Here is a 20986-nt window from a genome sequence, read left to right as displayed (position 1 = left end):
ACACTTACACTGTAAACAGTTGTTTACTGAAATAAACACCTATTTAAAAAAAATTATAAATACTTTTCCAAAAGGCAAAAATCCCCACAGCTAAAGTTACTGGGTATGTGCTGCTAATTTTGTTCAAATGTGTGAAACTACCACTAATGCAAAGAAGAAGTTCTTAAAGTAAGTGTGCATGGCATCTTCATTTATATATAGATTCACCTCCCACTCCCAGCAGGGATTTCACAGACTTGCTGGCCTATACTGCCCTTGCTTAGATGAAAAAACTAATTAGGGAACTAAATTAAAGACTTGAGAGGGGGGGTAGACTAATCTCTCCTTTTCCTCTCCCACATTCCAGTTCCCTCTAGGTGAGAGAGCTGCTTCCCTGTACCTGTTCCTCTGATATCAGCTCCCTTTAACTTGCATGTTGCTTGGCTTCCCTGTACCCTTGGGGATGGCGGTCTGTTTCCTCTGCTCATTATGTAGCAAGGGCATCTATTGCAGGCAGCAATGTTGACACCTTGTTCCGCACTTTCAGGCTGGAGGACTCTAGAAGCAGATGGGAACCTGCTGCCACAAGTGGTTCACCACTCATTTGTGTTACTGTAGTGCCTGGGACTAGGAACCCTACTCAGAGCAGGCCTCGACTAGGCTGTGCATGTATAAATGGAACAAAGAAAAGCCTAGCTCAAAGAGGTTTTAGGCTATGTCTACACTACTGCAGTAAGTCAACCTATGCTACGCAACTCCAGCTATGTGAATAACATTGCTGGCATCTATGTACCTTGGATCAAGTTACTGTGTCACCTTACCTTACCTTATGCTTCTCGTCAGGGATAGAGTACAGGGGTCGACTGGAGAGTGATCTGCTGTCGATTGGGTGGGTCTTCACTAGACCTGCTAAATCTACTGCTGGTGGAGCAATTTCAGAGCATTGATCCTGGATGTAGTGTAGACAGAGTATAAGGAAACAATGGGGCACTAATGGTCAGTATATGTTGTGGCAGCAGTAGCCAGCCATGATGCTGTCTGTAGGCATCACAGAAGGGAGGGTTTTGAAAGAGGATAACAGTTTTGCAGACATACAGGGAAGCTCCTCCCAACTGAGAGGCAACATTGACAAAAGCACAAAGGAGCTTGTTTGAAAATTTAACAACTGGGTGATGGAAGTAACTTCAGTACTGAATAAGAAGGGTTAGGCAGGTTGGGAAGGAGGAAAAAGGCCATGACCAGCATTCCTGCCCCTTCAGCCTCATTTTGTACTGTACATGCTTAGTAACTTCAGTATCTGATTTGTCAATCATGTCTATCAATCAACAGCTGGGTAACTACTAGGAGCAATCAAATGGCTCACGGTTTAATGAAGAGCTTGGTATACACCAGGCATTTGCTGTCTGCAGTCCTCCCTTTTCTAAGCCAGTTATCAGATATGGCTATAACAACCTCCTTTCATATATACAACAAAATTATCAGTGGTACAGAACTATTGCACCACCAAAGCATCTGCTGTCACTGGATAAGCGGTTGGGTTTTTTTTGTTTGTTTGTTTGTTTTTGTTAAAAGGGGAAGTCACTCAACCTACCAGTTCCTCAAAAGTATGCATCTAACTTTCAAATAGTTGCCTGTTCTATACAGCACCACAAAACATACAGGGTGCTAACAGTACAGATGAAGACAAGTTCACCATGACTCAAATTCAAAGTTGAGACAACAGCGTGGGAAGGCAAAGATGACTGTTTTTTGGGTAACTGATGCTTGAAAATATTTTGTTACAGCTTAATTCTGAAGTGGGAATATGTTGGAAAAGGTACAACATATATAAATACTAATCTATTCATGAATGCTGCTACATTTGACAAAACTTTATGGATACACTTACAGGAATAGATAGAATTGTCATTGTAGCTATACTGATTGTGCTCAAACAAGCAATCACCTTATAAGCATTCAGAAAAATACATGCAACTTCAGAGGCAATAATCACTTTGAAGCTAGTTTGCTCTTGATGGACATAAAACAGCATCTAGATACTTTCTAGTTTACTCACAAGAGGTTTATGTTGAGTTTTAGTTATTCAAAAATTAGGGCAGTAAGATATTGTCCATAGGAAGATGGAGATGCTATGTAAATGCAGTAAATTATTTAGCTAACTAACCAAATTAATCCTATTTGGTTTAACTGCTTGAACAAACTTACTTATTTCAGCCAAACAACTCACTTTACCTCAGCACCTCACTTATGGTTATCAATTGTTTTCACCAGACAAACTGAAACTACAGCTGCATGCTCAAATCTTATCTTCAGCCCAAGCAGGGTGAAGACTAAACACAAGAAATGGTAAAAATACACCATTCTCATTGATTAGTTAGTTCCCATGTCCCCTTTCCAATTCTTGCACCTGCTCTTAAACTTAAATCTTAGATAATAAAATCCTTGTGGCAGAATACTATTTACTGTGTTTGAACAGTGCCTTGTACAACAGGGTCTCCTACTCAGGGGGGCCTCTAGATGCTACCATAGTGAATAAAGTGATTTGTAACCATATGTAGTACTTAGCTGAGGGAGTGGGGTGGGTAGGGATAAGCTAAGTCATTCTCTTAACTTTCTCTAGTCCATAAAAGATTATATTGCTTTTATCTGTTCACAGACAAACACATGGGGGTCACAGGCTGATGCCATAGTCGATCTTCAAGATAAAATTTTATTTGAAAAAGTTACATAAAATATAGGTTTTACATCACCAAGTGTGATAACTACAGTTGGACACCTTTCAGATGGTGCATAAGGTTACTTACCTTGCTCTACCTGCATCTAGGTATGCAACAAAAAAAATCAAGTAGGATACATTACATCTGCTTTATATGTAATTACTTTTGAAAACAACTTGTGTCATGTAAACAATTGATGAGACTGTTTTTGTTATGTATAATTAGTACGTTTAAGACACGGATTTTTCCCCACAAACCCAGGTGCATATAAAACTTTCATGAGCATTAATAGGTCTGTTTGTTAAGTGGGAAGAGGGAGTGCTTTAACACGCAAACTACAGCATGACCTTCTAGGCATATAATAAAAGTTGGATGTTTGTAAACAAGACTTACCATTTATTGGCATTAATTACTAAATAAAATATTAGACCATGATTTTCCATCATGTCTGTGTCAGTATGTGTTTTTATTTTATTAGAATGAAATAATGAGAAGCAAAATACATTAGGAATCCCAAATTCATCAAATTGCAGATAGGGTCCCACATTTTCTTCCTCGATGCTCTTTGCGTTTAGGCGGCCATGCAAACAAGTGCGTGAATGTTGACATCACTAACCGTCTTTCTGCAGTGGCCATGTGGCCACAAGTAGGTCAGATTCTGCCCCTTGCTCCCTGAAGCAAAGGCTTTATTCTGTCTATGCCCACTACAGTTTTCCTCCTCTGTCTTGGAGATAATGGAATGAAAAGCACACCACTGTTGTCAAGACTGCACTGTCCCTTTAAGGTACCACATTCCAGCATGGCTTACACAGCAGTCCTGGGGAGAATGGGAAAAGCAGTTACTAATGCTGAAAAGTCTAGCGTTAGAGTATTACCGATTAGCCTTAGAGGCAGAAAGCTCCAAAATCACAATAGATTCCAAGAAGCAGACAATGTAAAAATCAAAAGTGTATAGTGGCAACATTGCCTCATGTATTGTACCCACTTACAGTAGGGCAGAATTTGGCCCATCAACCCTACCTTAACTATGATGGTACTAGGAGTACTAGACCAATTCAAAACTTTTCACATAGTTCAGAGCAGACTAGTTAAACCATGGGATGGGATCCAGCAATAGGACTAATTCCACAAGTAAGGGTTGCAAGATTGCAGCCCATCTGTTGAACTGGGCCATTTGAAGCTGTAATTTATTGTTATGATAGTCCCTAAAGACCAACCAAGAACAGAGTCCCATTGTACTAGGTACTATACAAACCCAGAGTAGCAGCCAGTCCCTACATAAGAATGGCCATATTGGGTCAGACCAATGGTCCATCTAGACCAGTATCCTGTCTTCCATCAGTGGCCAATGCCAGGTGCTTCAGAGGGAATGAGCAAGGGATCCATCCCTTTCCATACAATCCCAGCATCTGGTAATCAGAGGCTTAGGGACACCCAGAGCATGGGGTTGCATCCCTGACCATCCTGGCTAATAGCCATTAATGAACCTATCCTCCATGAACTTTTCACACAATGCACAGTCAACCCGTGGAACTCCTTGCCAGAGGATGTTGTGAAGGCCAAGACTATAAACCAGGTTCAAAAAAGAACTAAAGTTCATGGAGGATAGGTCCATCAATGGCTATTAGCCAGGATGGACAGGGATGGTGTCCCTAGCCTGTTTGCCAGAATGGGAATGGGCAACGGGATGGATCACTGGATGATTACCTGTTCTGTTCATTCCCTCTGGGGCACCTGGCATTGGCCACTATCGGAAGTCAGGATACGGGGCTAGATGGACCTTTGGTCTGACCCAGTATGGTCTTAGACACAGAGTGGGGGTAAGGGATAGAACCGCAGAAGCAGAGTGAACAATATAATGGGAACATGTTAGAGAGAGAGAGAGAGAGAGAGAGAGAGAGAGAGAGAGAGAGAGAGAGAGAGAGAGTGAGTGAGTGAGTGAGTGAGTGAGTGAGTGTGAGAGAGAGAGAGAGATGTCAGCCACACGGAAGACAGAGGGGTCTTTGAAAGGCAGTGGTAGTGAGGGGAAAAGGGTCAGAGGGGCAGCTGAAGAGTGAAGCTGAGGTGAAAAGCCGGAGAGGGTTGGAATGAACAGGCAATCACCAAAGGCAACAGCGCAGAATCAGACCCTTTCAGAGTAAGCAATTTATTAGACTAAACTATTAAACCACTGGATTATATTTTGACCAAATTATTATTAACCACCCACCTGCAAATATTTTCAGGATACCTGAGGCATCTACATGAACTGAGTGTTTTGTTTTGAGTGAGCATCAATTGTGTTGAATTTTCATTTTCCACCACTCTACAGTAGGTAAATTCAACAACAGCTGACTTACCCCTTATGATTGAAAATGCACAGCTTTAAGGGAAAGGAGTTTTTGTTTTGTTGTAAGTTACTAGACCTTTCAGACCACAGAAGCCTAGTACACTGCAAATACTCAACCTTAAATGAAGGAAACTAGCAAGCTGAAAAGAAGGGTTGCCATAGTTTACTCTGCAGATCAAGATTTTAATCATACGTTCAAGACTTATTTCTGATTCTTTCATGCACAGCTTTGACTCACCTGTATACAGGGGAAAATGAAGACTGACACATACACACACCCCAGTGTTGGGCATGTGATACAGATCACAAACTGTGTGACTTAAAGGGCATTTACTTCCTATGCAGATATACTCCTTGTTAAATAGCTGCATCATGAAAATGTGCACATATGTTGTTTGGGCACTCCTGGTTATAGTCAATGTTTAGGCACACCTATCTTCTTAAAAAATCTGCCTGCACCAGCAGGTTCAACATGCTTTAAGTTTCATCTTAAATATTAAGACCAGATTCTTCTAATCAAGACCAGGGACACTGAATAAAGCCAGACTGCATATTATCAAAGAAACAGAACCCTAATCTTTCCAATGCACAATTAATCTACAATACAGGCCTGGATTCTGGAAAGCATTTAAGCACATATTTACTGAAATTAGGGCCAGAGTGACCCAATTCCTAGCAATAATTATTTAAAAGTTACATGAGTTGGTGGATTTCTATTTAGCAACACCATACCACTTTAATACATGTTAATCAATGCCTGTATGGCCCGCCAGACGTTCCTTGTATGTTTTGCAACATCTTGAAACAATGGGTGGCTCTTTCAAAGAGGGTTAAACTGGTAAACATTCTTTCATAAAATGTTTTAACTGATAAAGGGGGGGTTGTTGTTGTTGCTGATTGCTGCCTATGTAACTTTAAACTCCCCTTGAGCGTAAGGGGATGTATTTTTAATTTGATGTGTGTGGGGACTGTGCTTCCCAACTTTCGTTAATGTTAATGAGAATCCCATGTCTAAGCTCACATTAGGTCATGTTGAAAATTTCCCCCTTAATGTTTAACGCAATACCGTTTAATAATAATCGTGAAAGTACATTTATTGCACTTTGTTTTAATTGTTAATTAAATAAAAGCCCACGTCAGAAAAAGATTTGTTGGGTTAACACCATATGATGATGATTGGTTCAAAAAAGTCAATGCCCTTTGGCAAAAAGGGGGAATGTAACAAGTATATTTTACATCAAATAGATTGAAAATAAGGCCCTATCCACATGATAACAGAAACCACGCTAGCAACACCATCGTTTTATGTAACTCCATGTAGAATCTGGTCCTTTCTGTGAAGCCAATATATTAAAAGCTCTGGTACGGACTATATCAAAATCACCATTAAACAAGAGCTTTGTACATGATTTTTAAATCTGATGCATTACCTTTATCACTCTATCCACATCCTGTTTATTCAGATCCTCTCCACATTCTTGGCTCAACTGATGCTGGATGATGTTCCTGCGCACTCGATAATTTTTGGTAAAGATTTTAAGCAAAACCTGCCGATGCTTTAAAACAAAAGTTTATTTTAACATACGAGAGAAAAATTATCTGCATTACATTTCTAAACATGAAACAAGAAAACCACCATCAGCTCCAAACAAGCTTTTAGGTACATCATTTGGCACAACACATTCAGAATCTTCCTTAGGAAATCCCTCTCCAAACAGTCCCATACTAGCATGCTAGAACTATAGCAAGCATAAAAATGATACTTAGCATGTACAGTGTATTTCTGTATTCAAATCATTGTACAAATGTTAGCTAATTAATTCCTGCAACACCTTGTGCGGAAGGTATTATCCCCCTCATACAGCGAAACTGAGGCAGAGAAAGTTGAATTAATGGAGATAGAATTTGAGCTAAGTTTAGAACTCAGGAGTTCCTGGCCTTCTGCTCACTCCACTTGACTAGACTCTCTATAATGAACATCTAGAGCTTGCTGCTGTGGGGGGTCTTTCCTGTGAAAACTGTTTTATATCGTGAGCACAGACCTGCTGCTTCCATTACACTCAATTTACAGTGGTAACAATTAAAAAGGCAGTGTATGCCCACAAGTGCCACAGTTACTTACCATTCTAGCTATAAGGAAATTCTGACCTCTCAGGTATCGCCACAGGGTAACTATTGGATAATGCTGACTTTTTAAACAGCAAGGAACAGAGTTTAATATGCTCGAAGGCCTGGTTTGAATGGAGCAGCGAACTGGTGCTACTCATGTCTACAGCGATTTACACTAGCGTTTAATTAGTGAGCAGCGTATGTTATTGCTTCTGTCCATTCCCCCACACCACAGTGAAGCAATCATGGACCGAGCACTGCCTCCCAGCTTGGAGTAGCTTGGCACTGGAAATCACAGACTCCAAGGGCGAGCGTGGGGGAGGGGGAGGCAGCCTGTTGTATCACTTTTAAAAGCAAGAATGCAAATACCACCAAGCTCCCAGCAACCAGTAACCTGGGAATGACTTGGCTAGCTTAACAGCCATGTTTGCCTTTACCTGGTCGTAAATGTCACCAGCTTCCCAAAGTGCATAAACCTTTAGTTCATCCGGTGAAACAGCATGAATCTGTGGGGGAAACTAAGAACAGTTTGCACCAGTCAGGGTGGTTGCTTTAATTTTAGTTACAGGCTGTTAAAACAAATCATCTTGAATGAGTGAATGTTGGAAGCTCCAGGAACACTTCAGCAGCCTTATATTGCCCCAATTAAGCCAAAGTCATGTTTGATCGGCACCTTTATTCACGATTAGTGAAATTCACTCATGCACTAAGGATCCACCCACAATGCCTATGAACTGCTTAAACTTCGTTTTGAGGGTGTAAGTGGGAATTAACTGGCACTCAGGACTCGTGCAAGCTCTCTGCCACTGAGGCCGGGGCAGCGGGGGGATTTCACCCTTTGGATGCAACTGCTAAACACTGAAAGGGCGATTCCAGTGCTTGAATGTTAAAGGATATTTCATGGCAACAAAACATTCAGTTCTCTCCTATAAGCAGCAACTGACAGACACATTTGCTTCCAAGCTAAAAGTCTCTCTGAGCTGTTCTCTGCTATTGCACGAAGCAGGATTTCACTCTTTCTAGAAGTTGTTAGGGCTCCTAGGTGCTACAGTAATACACATCTATAAATAAAAAATAAATAGATAGATACAGTAGACAGATTAGATTAGACAGGTATTCAAATGTCACTCCTGCAGCCCCAAAAGCATGGAAAAACTTTACCCCACACAGGGTGAAGGAAAAACATGGCATTGCTGAAACATCCTTCATCACTGTCCTGTGGGCAGGTTACACAATCCCGCAAGAGCGAGCAGTAAACTGCTTGTGAAGCCAGGCACTTGCTTATTGCAGACTCAGAAAATGAAACACTTTTCATTTCAAGCACCCATGCAGGGAAACAAGCCTTTGTTTTTTCTCAGCTGCCGTGCCCTTGCGCTGCTCTCCACCTCACAAGTGATGCAGCAGCCCCCACCTTACCACTCTCATGCCATACAAATGCTTATATGGAAAAATAAAAACACCCTTTTTTAGCCTCAACATCTTCCCTCAGAGCATGCTCTCACTCTTGATGCTTCCTCCTTTAGGTCACTAAGAATTCATTGCTTGCCAACTGGCCAGACAACCTAATTTTCAAAATCAACCATCGGAGGCGAACAAGCCCATTCAGATCCCCTAACCTATGGCACAGGGACAGTCATTTGTTCCATTCCATTTCTTGTCACACTTAACTGTTAGCTGGTACGAAACATACCTTTTCTCTCACCCCTCACAGGCTTAGATGAGAGCCCTAGATGACTGTGCCAGAAATCCTAGTCGTTACATTCACACTTAATCTGTAATCTTACCGTAAAGAGGAAAACTGTGTTTGGTAGGAGCTACCTGGTGAGATTAGCAGCTCAGAACCCTGCATTGCTCCAATATTATGAGACACATCATGTACATTTTAACAAACTTTACAATCTCTTGACACTTCAAACATTTCTCTCCTCAAAGGAATGCTGGCTAATAAAGGCTGGCCTCCTATGGTATGCATATCCCAGATAAAAGCAGGCACATCAGATTCTCACAGGAAAATGAGTTATGGTCAAGGCCTGTGAGAGGGACACAAGGAAAATCCATGGGACTGTGGAACTTCAAACAGAGGCTCGCTCCAAGTGTGAGTGCTGAATATGACTATGCAGCAAAAGTATTTGTTCAAGGCTTCCTTTCTCTTGCCCATGCCTGTCCTGGACTGTCAGGTTGCCTGGAAGCTTAGGCTAAAGAAAACAATAGCCAATTGCATTCAAGTGCAGGCCTACCCGAGACTCTCTCTCTGGATCCCACCACTAACGACGGAGCATTTCTTTTGGCTTGAAGATGTTACCAAGCATGTGCAAGCAATGTACTTCCGCAATAGGTGCCTAATGGCTTCGTTTGCAGCCAAGTGGCATCTCAGTGGATTCTAATACAAAAACACAGCAACCATTAGACTAACTTGAACTCTAAACGCATCAGGTCAGAGTCAGTCCTTCATTTCTATGGGAGAGAACAGGTAAAGGCTTTACCCAAGTTTTTAGCAATGCATTTCCTCTGATGTGGCAGCTCGACTGCACTCCTCCTGGAGGGCATTGTTTTCATTACCTCCGTTCATTAGTTTTTAATCACTGGAGCAACTTCGTTTCAGAAAATTAACATGTAATTATTGCATCAAGAGATAAAATGAAAGGTCCTTGCACTGCTAAGAAGGTCTTAGGTTCCAAAGGATTCACCAAGGGAAGCAGCCCATGCCCAAGAAAGCCCTATGTCCACATGGAGTGTTTGGCGAGTATAAACATGCCCTAACTAATCTCAACCCCCTCTGTGAGAGGTAGAGGAAGGGGCTCCTGGTGGAGAGGATTTAAGCTGTTGATTGCAGCAGTGCAGCGACTCTTTATCTAAACAGTGGGATTTGCAACAAGGCTCACCCTAAAAGCACACGGCTTATTAACGACCAATGCACTTGCAGTCAACGTTAGACAACAGACACCATGCTCTGCTGGGCTGAATGGGCCTAAAAAGCCTCCACATGTCCCTTCAGTACGGAACGTCTGGCTTTGAATCAGGTTCTATATTTAAAGCTTCTTCTGTTACATGTTCCACAGCAGAGAGGCAATTCCTTCTCACCCGTCCAGCTTCCTCAAGAGTTGTGTTTTAAAAAAACAGTATGTTCCCTTCCTTCCCCACGAAGTTTAAGTAATAATATAATGAAGGAATTTATAAAGTTTCAAAACCAACCCAACCTGAAGTGACCCCGCCAGCAGCGGCCTCAGCTAATTAGCATTCGCAGTACATGCAGCCACATCACATGGCACATGAAAGAAAGCGAGACCCTGCAACAGCCACAGGAGGAGGCTCCAGGTGGAAAACCAGCCAGGATGGGCAGGGCTGCCGCCAGGATTTAGAAGTCACCGGGCAGAAGGGAGAATAAATCATTTAATTGGGGACTCTCTCTAGCAGCATTTCAAGTCCATTACTTAACTCCCAGCTGCTACACTGTATACCTACCATGCATGGCCACCATACTATAGTATTCCTACCTCCCTGCAACAGGCCTTGTTCCTTAGCGGAGTCTTAATTCCCCTGCTCTAGTCCTATTTCTGAATTATTTCCTGCTCCCCTCACTCTGTCCTGCCTCCTCCTTCAAGCAGCTGTCCCTTCTCTTTTTCTCTCCCCCTAAAGGCAGTGGACTCCAAGTTCTCTCCCTAGCTGCAAACTGACCAGGACTGCTACCTGGCTTGTAAACTGGTTTCGCCCTCAGGCTCTCTCTGCATTCACTACAATGGTAGCTCTCTTCCCTCCACTAACTGAGCTATCTTCATGCAGTGCTGCAGGAAGTCCTAGCTCTCAAACATACAAACATTTCCCCGTCTTTACAGCAGCCACAGAAACGCCTGCAAGGAAAGGAAATTTAATAGCCAGAGACCAAAGGAATGTGGCACAGGCACAGCATGGGACTCCTGCTATACTTTTCCCAGCCACTTGTTGTATTGCCAGGTGTGTCCTGCGCCCGAGATAACAGAGACCATTGTTCCTTCCACAGCAGCCCTGAGAACTGGGAGCTTGTACAGCCCTGGCTACGGCAAATGGACCTGGGATTTGGATCACTTCAGACTGCTTCATGGAATCATGAGGATAACAAGTAGTGAAGCACTGGGGTCCAGTCCATAGGAACCTGTACCTCTGAGTTCCTTTATGCTGACCAGGAGAGCACTGCAGGGGGCCAGCACTCAAGCAAAGATTTTGGGAAGCAGGAAGTCAGCCAGACAAAGCCCCAGTTTCAATGGGCCGAGGTACCGGGGCAGCTGCTCAGAGGGATATCTGCCCCAACCACACAGTGTGGAGGCACTGTGTAGGTCATGGTATGTTTAAAAGCACCCCAGCCACTCAGCACTTGTGCCCTTCCCCACCTGTACAATATAAAGAGGATACTTACAGGCACCAAAATCTGTTTGCAGCCAGTGTCCAATACCATGTCTTGTAACATTTTGTCTGAAATGCCACTAAACAACGTGTGTCCTGGGGGCAGACTGGCTAAGTGAAGATTAAATAACCGTTTAAGCTCACTCAGAGTGAGAACAAACTGTTTCTTAAATGTCGTCATCACAAACGCTTTCAGTTCCTGTGCAACTCGATCCGTGCACCCGCCTGGCAAGTGGCCGTTTAATGAGTCCATGGAGTTCTCCTCCGAATGGATGCCATTGACCATGCCATTGTTCATACTTTCATAGGCGGACGCGTCCATAGGCTCCTCATCGCTCACAGGCTCCTCTTTAATGCGGACGTTGGAAATATCCATCTTGGATGGAGAGTCATTTGCTTTGCCCTCTGCCTTTTGCTTTTGCAACTCTTTCTCCAGCAGCCCATAGTTCTGTTTGACTTTTGCTTTAGCCATATTGACCCTTTGTTCCCCAGAAACCAGAAGTGGGTGAGCTAGTAAGATACAAGAATACAACACTGTTAACAGAGAATCTTGGACATAAATTCTGCAGTATATTTATTAAACAGACCTTAGTGAATTAACGGCACTGAACAGTTTACTCCAGAGATCCAAGACCCCAAACTGATTTCAGACTAGATTTTGTTTTTAAAATAATTGAACAAGCAGAGACCCATTTCAATAACTGCTAGCAAGATACTTAGGGCTTGACTTTTCAGAAGTCTAAAGCTCAGGGCCACGGGAAAACATGCTTGTGCGAGTGCTAAAGCCCTGTGTGAATCAGGAATTGCATGTACAACTGCAGCAACTGCACACACATTACTGCCTGTGCCCCTAGACTCCTGACATCTTTGCAAGAGAAGATTTTTCAAGAGAGGCTGGATGCCGATAGAATCTGTTGCAAGGAGAAAACCAGCTGGAGCAATTGCTATAGCTACCACACAGATATTCCATGCTTGCAAATGGGAGAATGGATGGGAAAGTGATTTGAGTGATCACTAATCAGAGGGTAGGTTGTGAATCCAGCAGACCTTCTCTATTAGGATTTGGTCCATAGCATGAAAGAGATTGAGAACCTCTTTTCTGTAGTAATTACCTGGTCTGGAAATGGGGAGTGCTCTCCTTCCCTAATCCCGCCACCTTTGTACATCCATTCTCAGCAAATGTGGATGTGACAGAGGAATTGCAAGCTTCAGTACCAAGGGAGTAAGATAAAGTACACTATGTTTTATAGTAAACTGCATACACATAACTCAGCACATACGCCATTAGGCCTACTAATTCTTTTCCAAATAACCCAACACCTAATCCTTCCCACCAGATAAGATAGAGGGTATTGAAATGTATTCATGTGTCCATTTGTCAGTTCTGCTTGCAGTCTCCATGGACTCCAAAGTCTGGTTACTAGCCAAGTACTTAGTTCAATCTCCCTGGAATCTCAAGTTTTCACAACCTCTTATGATTACAGAACAGCTGCTTTAAACTTTCACTGGCAACAACAGTGGAGAATCGCCTTGAAAAGAGAAGGCCTCGTACCTCCTTAGACCCCCTCTTAAACTAGTAGTTTAATCATCAGTCATGGCAGAACAGAGTAGGGGAACTGCTAACTTCCACTGGTTTATAAACTATGGGGCTATCACAACGGTGAGACTAACTAGAGAGCTGGCTCTGCCCCCTCCCCCAAAATATTATTTCCTACTCGGAGGACTGCGCTGCCCTGAGTGAGGAAGTTTGTTTGTAGAGTCAGCTCTACTAGCTTTACATTACATGCATGGATTCCTCTGTGCTGGGGAATCCTCAGTTGCCCCTATAGGGCAGTTTTAAGGTTGCTTTGTCCCACCCTGGTGGTTTAAGATCACCTTAACGTAGCCCAGAATCTGCCCCAAACAATCAAAGGGAAACTGCAGACTCATGCAAAAAAAAAAAAAAAATCTCTCTCTCTCTCTTTCTCAAACAGTGAAGCACAAAAACTACACTAGAAACACAAACGGGAGAGTAGATTTCATAATGATCTTAACCATTAATATACCTGATTGTCCATCTTGTTTCTTTGGTGTCAAATGTTCCTTTAATAGATTATAGACCTTTTCTAATCTGAAATTAAAGAGAGAAAATACACAAGAGTATTTTTTTTTTTAGTTTGGCATTCCCACACCCGAACACAGACATTTTGGCTTTAGCCTTTCAAAAATGCCAAAGGAGCTAAAGCATTTGGAGATGGTCAACAGTCCAGTGAAATTGGGAACCATGGAACAGTCCCATCATACAACTACCCTTTAAAAGGGACAACCTTATGTAGAGGAAATGCAGATCAAAATATTACCATGCTACAATCTATAGTCATGGGATAGCTGGTACTTGTACATCTGTAATTTATAAAGCAAATCATTTACTTGGCCTGAATGCCCATCCACAGCATATTCTGCCTCTGAACCACATCTGGATGCTTTTTAACAAAGTCTTCATCATAAGGGAGTAGAAATTCCCAGCCTTTGTTTATTCTTGCAACAGACATGTGCTCTAAGAAGTCCTTCACATCTTCCGGGCAAAGCTGAAAGAAAGAAAGAGTGTAACGGGTCAGGGAAACCACATCTGCAGCCATACAAAACTGAGCTGTGATTTCACCAACTAAGCAGAGTTGGGCTGGATTAAGGTTTGGGTAGGAGACTGCCAAGAAAAGATACTGGCAAATCAACAGGAGACAGTCTTCCCTCTGAGTCAGTACCAGGAGGGACCATATGGGACCTAAAGCTAAGCAGTAGTTAAATAGTCCGCGGCACTTTTTGCAAAACTAGGGGAGTTATCCCCAATATCCTGAACAAACTGCACTGTGGATAATTATATTACACATATCTAAACGTTCTCTGAAGTTTAGACTTCTTGGTTGCTGTTAAAAGCCCAGAGGTGGCTGCATTTCAGCTATAGGTGAAACAACCCTCTATGTACACATCCATCTCCACCACTGGCAAAGTGCACTAGAAAATTTCAGAATGTAAGATTATTAAATCCCTACATAAAATTAACTCATTCTGTCATTTTATTTTGTGTGATTTTTTTAAAAAATCCTTACAGAGCTTTTTCACTTTTAATCCCATTTACTTTACAGATACTAACATGCCTGAGCAGATGATTCAGCGATCAGGTGTCTGAGTTGCTCTTAAGCAATTAAGAACTTCCCTCCCCTGAGGACACTGAATGCTTTGATTCTGTCATTCATTCGCGGTCTCCACTCTGCAATACACATCTGAAGCAACACTGTCCTAGGCTAGCAATAATGGGAATTAGCAGTGAAATGTGTCAGTGCTAAAGTCAGCAGTAAAATGGGTCACCACAGTGTGCGGTGCTAGGAGGAAAGGCAAGCATCAGTGTGAATTAGCCACAAATGCAGCTATTGACAATACCCACTGCTTATCATCCACCTCTGGTTTAGAAAAAATTGTCACTCACTTTTGTGACAGTGGCCACTTCCTTTCGCACAACCCAGCGATCCTGTGTAAACTTCCACATCTGGGGGAAATAAAAGGAGGGGAAAATGACATATTTTAGGAAGCTGCACTACTAAAGAACAGACGCACTGTTGTGACACCGGCATAACCAGAAACCAGGAACCTTTCAAGAATGCAGGGGATGGCAATTCTCAGCCAAGCAAGTGGGTTAACTGGGGCAAATACAGACCTGGCATGGTCTATTCCGGGAGACATTTTTCTTTAGTGATAAGAAAGGACACAAAACAAAAGGTCTAGAGAAATCCAAGATTTGCCTTGGTGAAGCTGTGGTGAGAGTTGCACTTAGATCCTCTGAAATCTACATTAAACATGGTTTAAAAAAACAAACAAACACGACAAAAACCTAACGAACATTGAGGAGGCTCATTGTTATCATTCTGGGACTTTACAGGCATATGCGGGGGTAGAACTTAGGATGTTCTGCTCCAAAACCATGTGTTTTGCCACTTGCCCCAGAGGAAATCTCCATGAGCTGCCACTAATAGTGAAGTTTATATCCTTTTTATAGGCCAACCACTTCAGGACTCCCATCTCCTCCCTTAGTCGCCCTGCACCAATATATTACAGTCACTTAGATTCCTGCTGCCGCGCCGCCCCTCCACACACATTCAGTTTATGGAGGTTTTAATACATTTTGGAGGGTTGGGGGCAGGAATTTAAAGCCTCATTGCTACCAATTCCTCCCCTCCCCCATTCTCTGCCCTGTCACAGCCTAGGGTGTAAAAAAATCACGAGCAACTGTATGTCCTTTCACCTTATTCAGCTTCTCTCCCCCCCACATACTAATCGACACAGCTGCCCTCGATGCACTAGCACACACTTCTTTAAAACCACAAGCTATGACTGACTCCAGTAAAGGAGACAATTGTGAACATACCCGTCTTGCAACTATTCATAGGTCCAAAACTGCCAGCTTTCCTGCAGGGCGCACACTATTCAACCAGAGTGCTGAGCATGCCACCGCCTCTGGGCCTAGTGTTACTGCTGCTCCACTACTCAGCTAAGTGCCGTGGTCCCCAGAATCCCCCAAACTTCAAATGTGACACTCTCGGCCACTGCCTAATTCCCAGGCCTCCGGTAATAAGAGTTACCCCTGATTCTGGGTCTCCCATATGGCAGCACATTGAGCAGCTTTCAAGATGTGTCAGAAAGTCAATTTTAATTACCATCCGTTTGGGCTCACACAGAGACTAATCTAACAGCAGCTGACCGCCCAAGAGAGTTAATAATGAAACTAAGCAGAGTGCAAACATCGGGGTGATCGGCTCTAATAGGAAAATGACAGGGTCACATGCTCATATCTGTCCATTAGGGATGGAAGCCACAGAGCGTGGCAAATGTTGAAGTTATTTAGGGATTAGTTCTCCTTAGATTGTTTGTAAAGACAAATACGGTCTCTAGGTAAAAAAGTCTGTTCCCTGCTGGGGTTTAGAGAGAGAGAGAGAGAGAGAGAGAATGAGAATCAGTCTTGTACTCGTAATTTACATTTGCACTTATTGTTCATGAAAGGTGCTAGATCAGCAGCTCTGGGAGTGAAGCCCTTTTACTGAACAGGGGATGCACAGCAAGTACAGTGTGTGACCTTAGCATTGCCCTGCAAAGGTCCTTCAATTCTGCCCTAGAGGGACCACCTCTGAGGGTGATAGGCTGTTCAGCCTCCATCAGCCTCTCTGCTGAGCGTGCCATTAAGTGGGTCTGCGTGATGGTGTCTTTGTCATATATTTTAAATGTGATAACCGTTTTTATTAGGTAGATGATCGGACACCTAGATCTGACTGACACCTGTCAACAAATCACATGAATAGCAAGTGACAATCTAGATCAATATTTCCATGTTGATTCTCTTAACTCCTTCAACAAAACCTTCAGGAGTAATTTAGAGATTATTTCTTTGGAACAAATGTCAGATTACAAAAGAACAGTACAGTTTAGCAATGATGTGGTTAGTTATGCCAGCTTCACCTTATTTGGGTTTTGGCACAGGAAAACAAACAGAGCAAATCTATACTTACAACAAAATCTCTCCCCCTGCAAAGCACTTCTGCAGGGACTCCACTGTGTGGGCTAGATGTATCTTTTGGATAGAGGACATCACTGTTAATTAAAGGAGGAAATGATTAATTATGATGCATTGCAACTAAATATTATTAGTGAGGATTTTTAACAGAGTGTATGTGCCCTGAAGCACCCATTCATTGGTCAAAAGACACCTTTTATCCAGCTAAGTTCGCAGGCTTTACACAAATTCCTATGAAGCTAAAGCCCTGTCTGCATCAAGAGAATTCACACTGGTGTGACTACATCACTGCAGTTCACACTAGTGCAAAGAGGGGCTTAGACCAGAGAAGTTTAATCTGGTAACAAACAGAAATAAGCTGCACAGATGTAAACTGTATGCTGGTACATCACATCTATGTTAGGGGTCTGCCCCAGCTTAGCTACGACGGTGTGAATTTCCTTAATGCACACATGTCCAAAAGTGTGTCATCAAATGCTTTGGGCTACATGGCTTCCCCACACATCCCCAAAGGTAACATGAGCCAAAACATTTATCTACCAGACTTTTTATTTTTATTTTAATTTAATACTCAAGGATTTTAAGTGAGAGATGCTATAAATTCCACCAGCTGGAACACTTACCACCCCATCCCATTTGGATTGTGAGACTAATTAAATTACATCCATCATCATAAGTGGTCTCCATCTTTGCTGTCTCCAAAGCCCCAAGGTCACTCCTGATCATGGGTTTCACTCCGCACAGCTGATCAGGGCAAAAGCTGTTTTTCACCCTCACAATAAAAGGCTCCGTTAGGCTATTCTTACACTTCCAACATTTTTTTCTTTTGGAAGATGACGGTATTATAACAACCACGGACACACATAAAACAGTACTAGCAACTGCTACAACAAACACCCTTGTGCCATCATTCTGGGAGCTTGTATACAGCATTAGCCGGCTGACAGCATTCCTTTCTGGAGTGACTTAAGGTAGAGTGCATCTGTGTCCCTGTACAGGCTATTCATGTAGCAGCTGCAGCCCTAGGTCGTGGGTGGCCAAAGCGTGGTCCACAGGCTAATGGCTGCCAATGAATGTGACTAATGTTCACCCTCATCTTTCTTACAGAGATGTGGCCTAAAGATGAGACTGCAATTCCCAGCACGTAATATCCCATGTGGATGAAAAGGATATGGCTCTTGAGACCTGCAGCCTCACTGGGATGCCGTACGGCAGTGGTCCCCAACCTTTTCCGTGGGGCGGGCGCCGGACGACTACCTGCCGAGGACCGTGGCCGCCGGACAAGCAACCGCCGAAATGCCGCCGTGAAGTGGCAACGTCAAGCAGCGTCGCTGCCGAAATGCCACCATGAAGCAGCGTCATCAAGAGGCGTCACCGCTGAAATTCGGAGGCATTTCAGTGGTAGTGCTTCTTGACGTTGCTGCTTCTTGGCGGCATTTTGGCGGCTGCTTTTCCGGTGGCCAGCAGGCGGCCGCACATGGATGTCCCAGCGGGCGCCGCGGCGCCCGTGGGCACTGCAATTGGGACCCCTGCCCTATTGTATTAAAGATTAAGGTGTCTACAATAGAATCCATTTTATGAACATCAGGTGCACCCAGCAATCTACTCTCGATTTATCAAATGGATAAACGCTTCCCGAGACCAGCTCTCAGTGACAACAGCAATAAACCAGTAATGAATCCTGTGCTGATTAGGGTTACCATATTTAAAAAAAAAAAAAAGACACTCCACAGGCCCTGGCCCCACCCCTTTCCCACCCCTGCCCTCCCCCGACTCCGCCCCTTCCCCAAAGTCCCCGCCCTAACTCCCCCTCCTCCCTCCCAGCCACACAAAAAGGGCTGCCCGAGCGCTACCGCTTCACGGTTTGCCGGGCAGCCCCCAGACCCTGCGCCCCCGGCCGGCGCTTCCCCTCCTGGGCTCCGGCTGCTGTGCTCCTCCCCTGACTCTTCGGCTCTGTTTAAGAGCCGAGCTGCCTGAGCGCTCCGGCTTCCTTGCCTCCGGACCCTGCGCCGCCGGAGCAGAGCAGCTGGAGCCCAGGAGGGGAAGTGCCCAGCCAGTGGCTTGGGGTCCGGAGGCAAGGGGGCTGCCCGAAGCCGGTAGCGCTCGGGCAGCTCGGCTCTTAAACAGAGCCGAAGAGTCAGGGGAGGAGCAGAGCAGCCGCGGGAGAGGAAGTGCCCGGCCGGTATTTTTCCGGGACATGTTCGGCTTTTTGGCAATTCCCCCCGGACGGGGGTTTGATTACCAAAAAGCCGGACATGTCCGGGAAAAACCGGACGTATGGTAACCCTAGTGCTGATGGAATAAAGATTTTTATTCCCAAGAACTAAAGTGGCTCAATACACAAAGAAAACAGATCTTATCCCAGTTTGATACAATTTTAGATAGCTCAGCCTCTGCCCTGTGATCATTTAACAACAGTCCTTTGTCTTCTGCATAACAGACTACTCTAACAAGAATTGAATTTAATCAAGTATTTAAGTAACTTAGGTTTTTGAGCACAGACACTGGTCCTTTCAGCTACATTACAGCAGGAAAATGTTAGTGAGGATTCTAAGTCATTGTTCTGATCCACTTCTAACAGGAACGTTAACATTCGACGATAACAAAGAACAGAAGGCATACCTTTTTACCACCCAGTTTCCCTGGACTAGCATCGCCACCTGCTGTATACAGCGTAAAACTGCAGTAGAATCGGTCCCAGAACCCAATAAACTCATGAGGTTTGCAAAAGGCATGACCTTCACTAAAGGAAAAGATGAAACACAGTTGTTTAAAGATGCTTTCAATGTTCTATTTAAAGATTCATAGGTGGTCTTCTGTTTTTTAAAAAAATGGATACATACATTTTATTTTTTAATATAAAAGACTCCCATCTATTTACACTGAAATCAGCAGTCAAAAATATTTCACAGCTCCCGAAAAATAAAAGCACTTTAGAAAAATCAGTCCATTTCAGTCAGTCTGCATATGCATTGAAAACATGTCAGGGAACGTTGTGTGCAAGTTAATTGGCTTAACTGATCCCAAATTAACACACAGATAAAAGAAACCATCTATACCATTCTATTTTTTGAGAGACATTGAGTCACCTTACAAGACAATAAGACCCAGAGACAAAAACTTTAGTACCTGCTATTGTCAAATCATTACAATTCCAGAAAGATGGGCTAAAGCTATCTCAGGCTACATGCAAGAGGCACGTATTACTGAAAACCTTCCAGGGAAAGGACAAAGCCAAAATGGCAGGTGGCTGCATTAAAATCTGAGCTAAAATTCATGCTTAGTCCCCACTACCCAGCAGTGGATCAACAGAGACAGGTGTGTCCTGGAAGCAACAGGAGTGTGTTAGAGTGGAAGTTATTCCAAGGAGTACTCCTTTGGCTGCACATGCCCAAATTGCAGGTGTCAGCTCTCCAAGCAGTAACGTGTCTATCTTCCCTTCTAGAGGAATGGCGTACTCGATCAGCAGTGAAAGAGATACTATTCAGAGCCTGAGACTTAGCCCTAGAAACAAAGGGCCACACAGACTCTCAGCCCTGTAGGACGACAGCACAGACACTGCCAGGAAAGGCTACTTATTTGAGGAAAAGGAGGGTACGTCTGAGGTCATGAAAGGACGTGCGGAAGTGGAATGTTTTAAAAATATCACATACCATTCTTCATCAGGATCTTAATCTGATCAGCAAGAGGTAAAGTTCTCAGCTGTGCCATAGAAAGCACATTGCTTGGAGCCACAGGTTTGTCTCTGAAATAAACAAGCAGAACTGTAGCCAATGAAAAACAACATCCAGCCAATGTGAGGTTAGGACATTCCATGCAAACACTTACTTCTCTTCTTCTACATTCGGAGGCATCAGCATCATTAAGTATTCACTAAGGGAAAAGAAAATGTATCAGCCTTAAAATACTTGTATTAGGATTTTCTAGGCTAATGTA

At 43.5% G+C, this 20986-nt stretch overlaps 1 protein-coding gene across 1 annotated transcript in view; it reads right to left on the bottom strand.

Annotated features, from left to right (window-relative positions):
• Window positions 1–2669: 2669 nt before the first annotated feature.
• Window positions 2670–20986, bottom strand: part of POLR3E (RNA polymerase III subunit E) — a 38380-nt gene continuing 20063 nt past the window's right edge. The window contains exons 11-21 of the mRNA XM_005304723.4: window positions 20879–20923; window positions 20704–20795; window positions 19673–19793; window positions 17046–17127; window positions 14975–15034; window positions 13921–14078; window positions 13557–13621; window positions 11525–12021; window positions 7572–7652; window positions 6456–6581; window positions 2670–3513 (exon numbers count right to left, since the gene is read on the bottom strand). Of these exons, the coding sequence (XP_005304780.1) occupies window positions 3457–3513; window positions 6456–6581; window positions 7572–7652; window positions 11525–12021; window positions 13557–13621; window positions 13921–14078; window positions 14975–15034; window positions 17046–17127; window positions 19673–19793; window positions 20704–20795; window positions 20879–20923 (1384 nt within the window). The 3' untranslated portion in view covers window positions 2670–3456. The remainder of the gene's footprint in view (window positions 3514–6455; window positions 6582–7571; window positions 7653–11524; window positions 12022–13556; window positions 13622–13920; window positions 14079–14974; window positions 15035–17045; window positions 17128–19672; window positions 19794–20703; window positions 20796–20878; window positions 20924–20986) is intronic.

This window comes from Chrysemys picta, chromosome 10 (assembly GCF_011386835.1).
Source record: "Chrysemys picta bellii isolate R12L10 chromosome 10, ASM1138683v2, whole genome shotgun sequence".
Lineage (NCBI taxonomy): Eukaryota > Metazoa > Chordata > Testudines > Emydidae > Chrysemys > Chrysemys picta.
The sequence above is the reverse complement of the archived record's forward strand: the minus strand, read 5'-3'. Positions and strand labels throughout refer to the sequence as shown.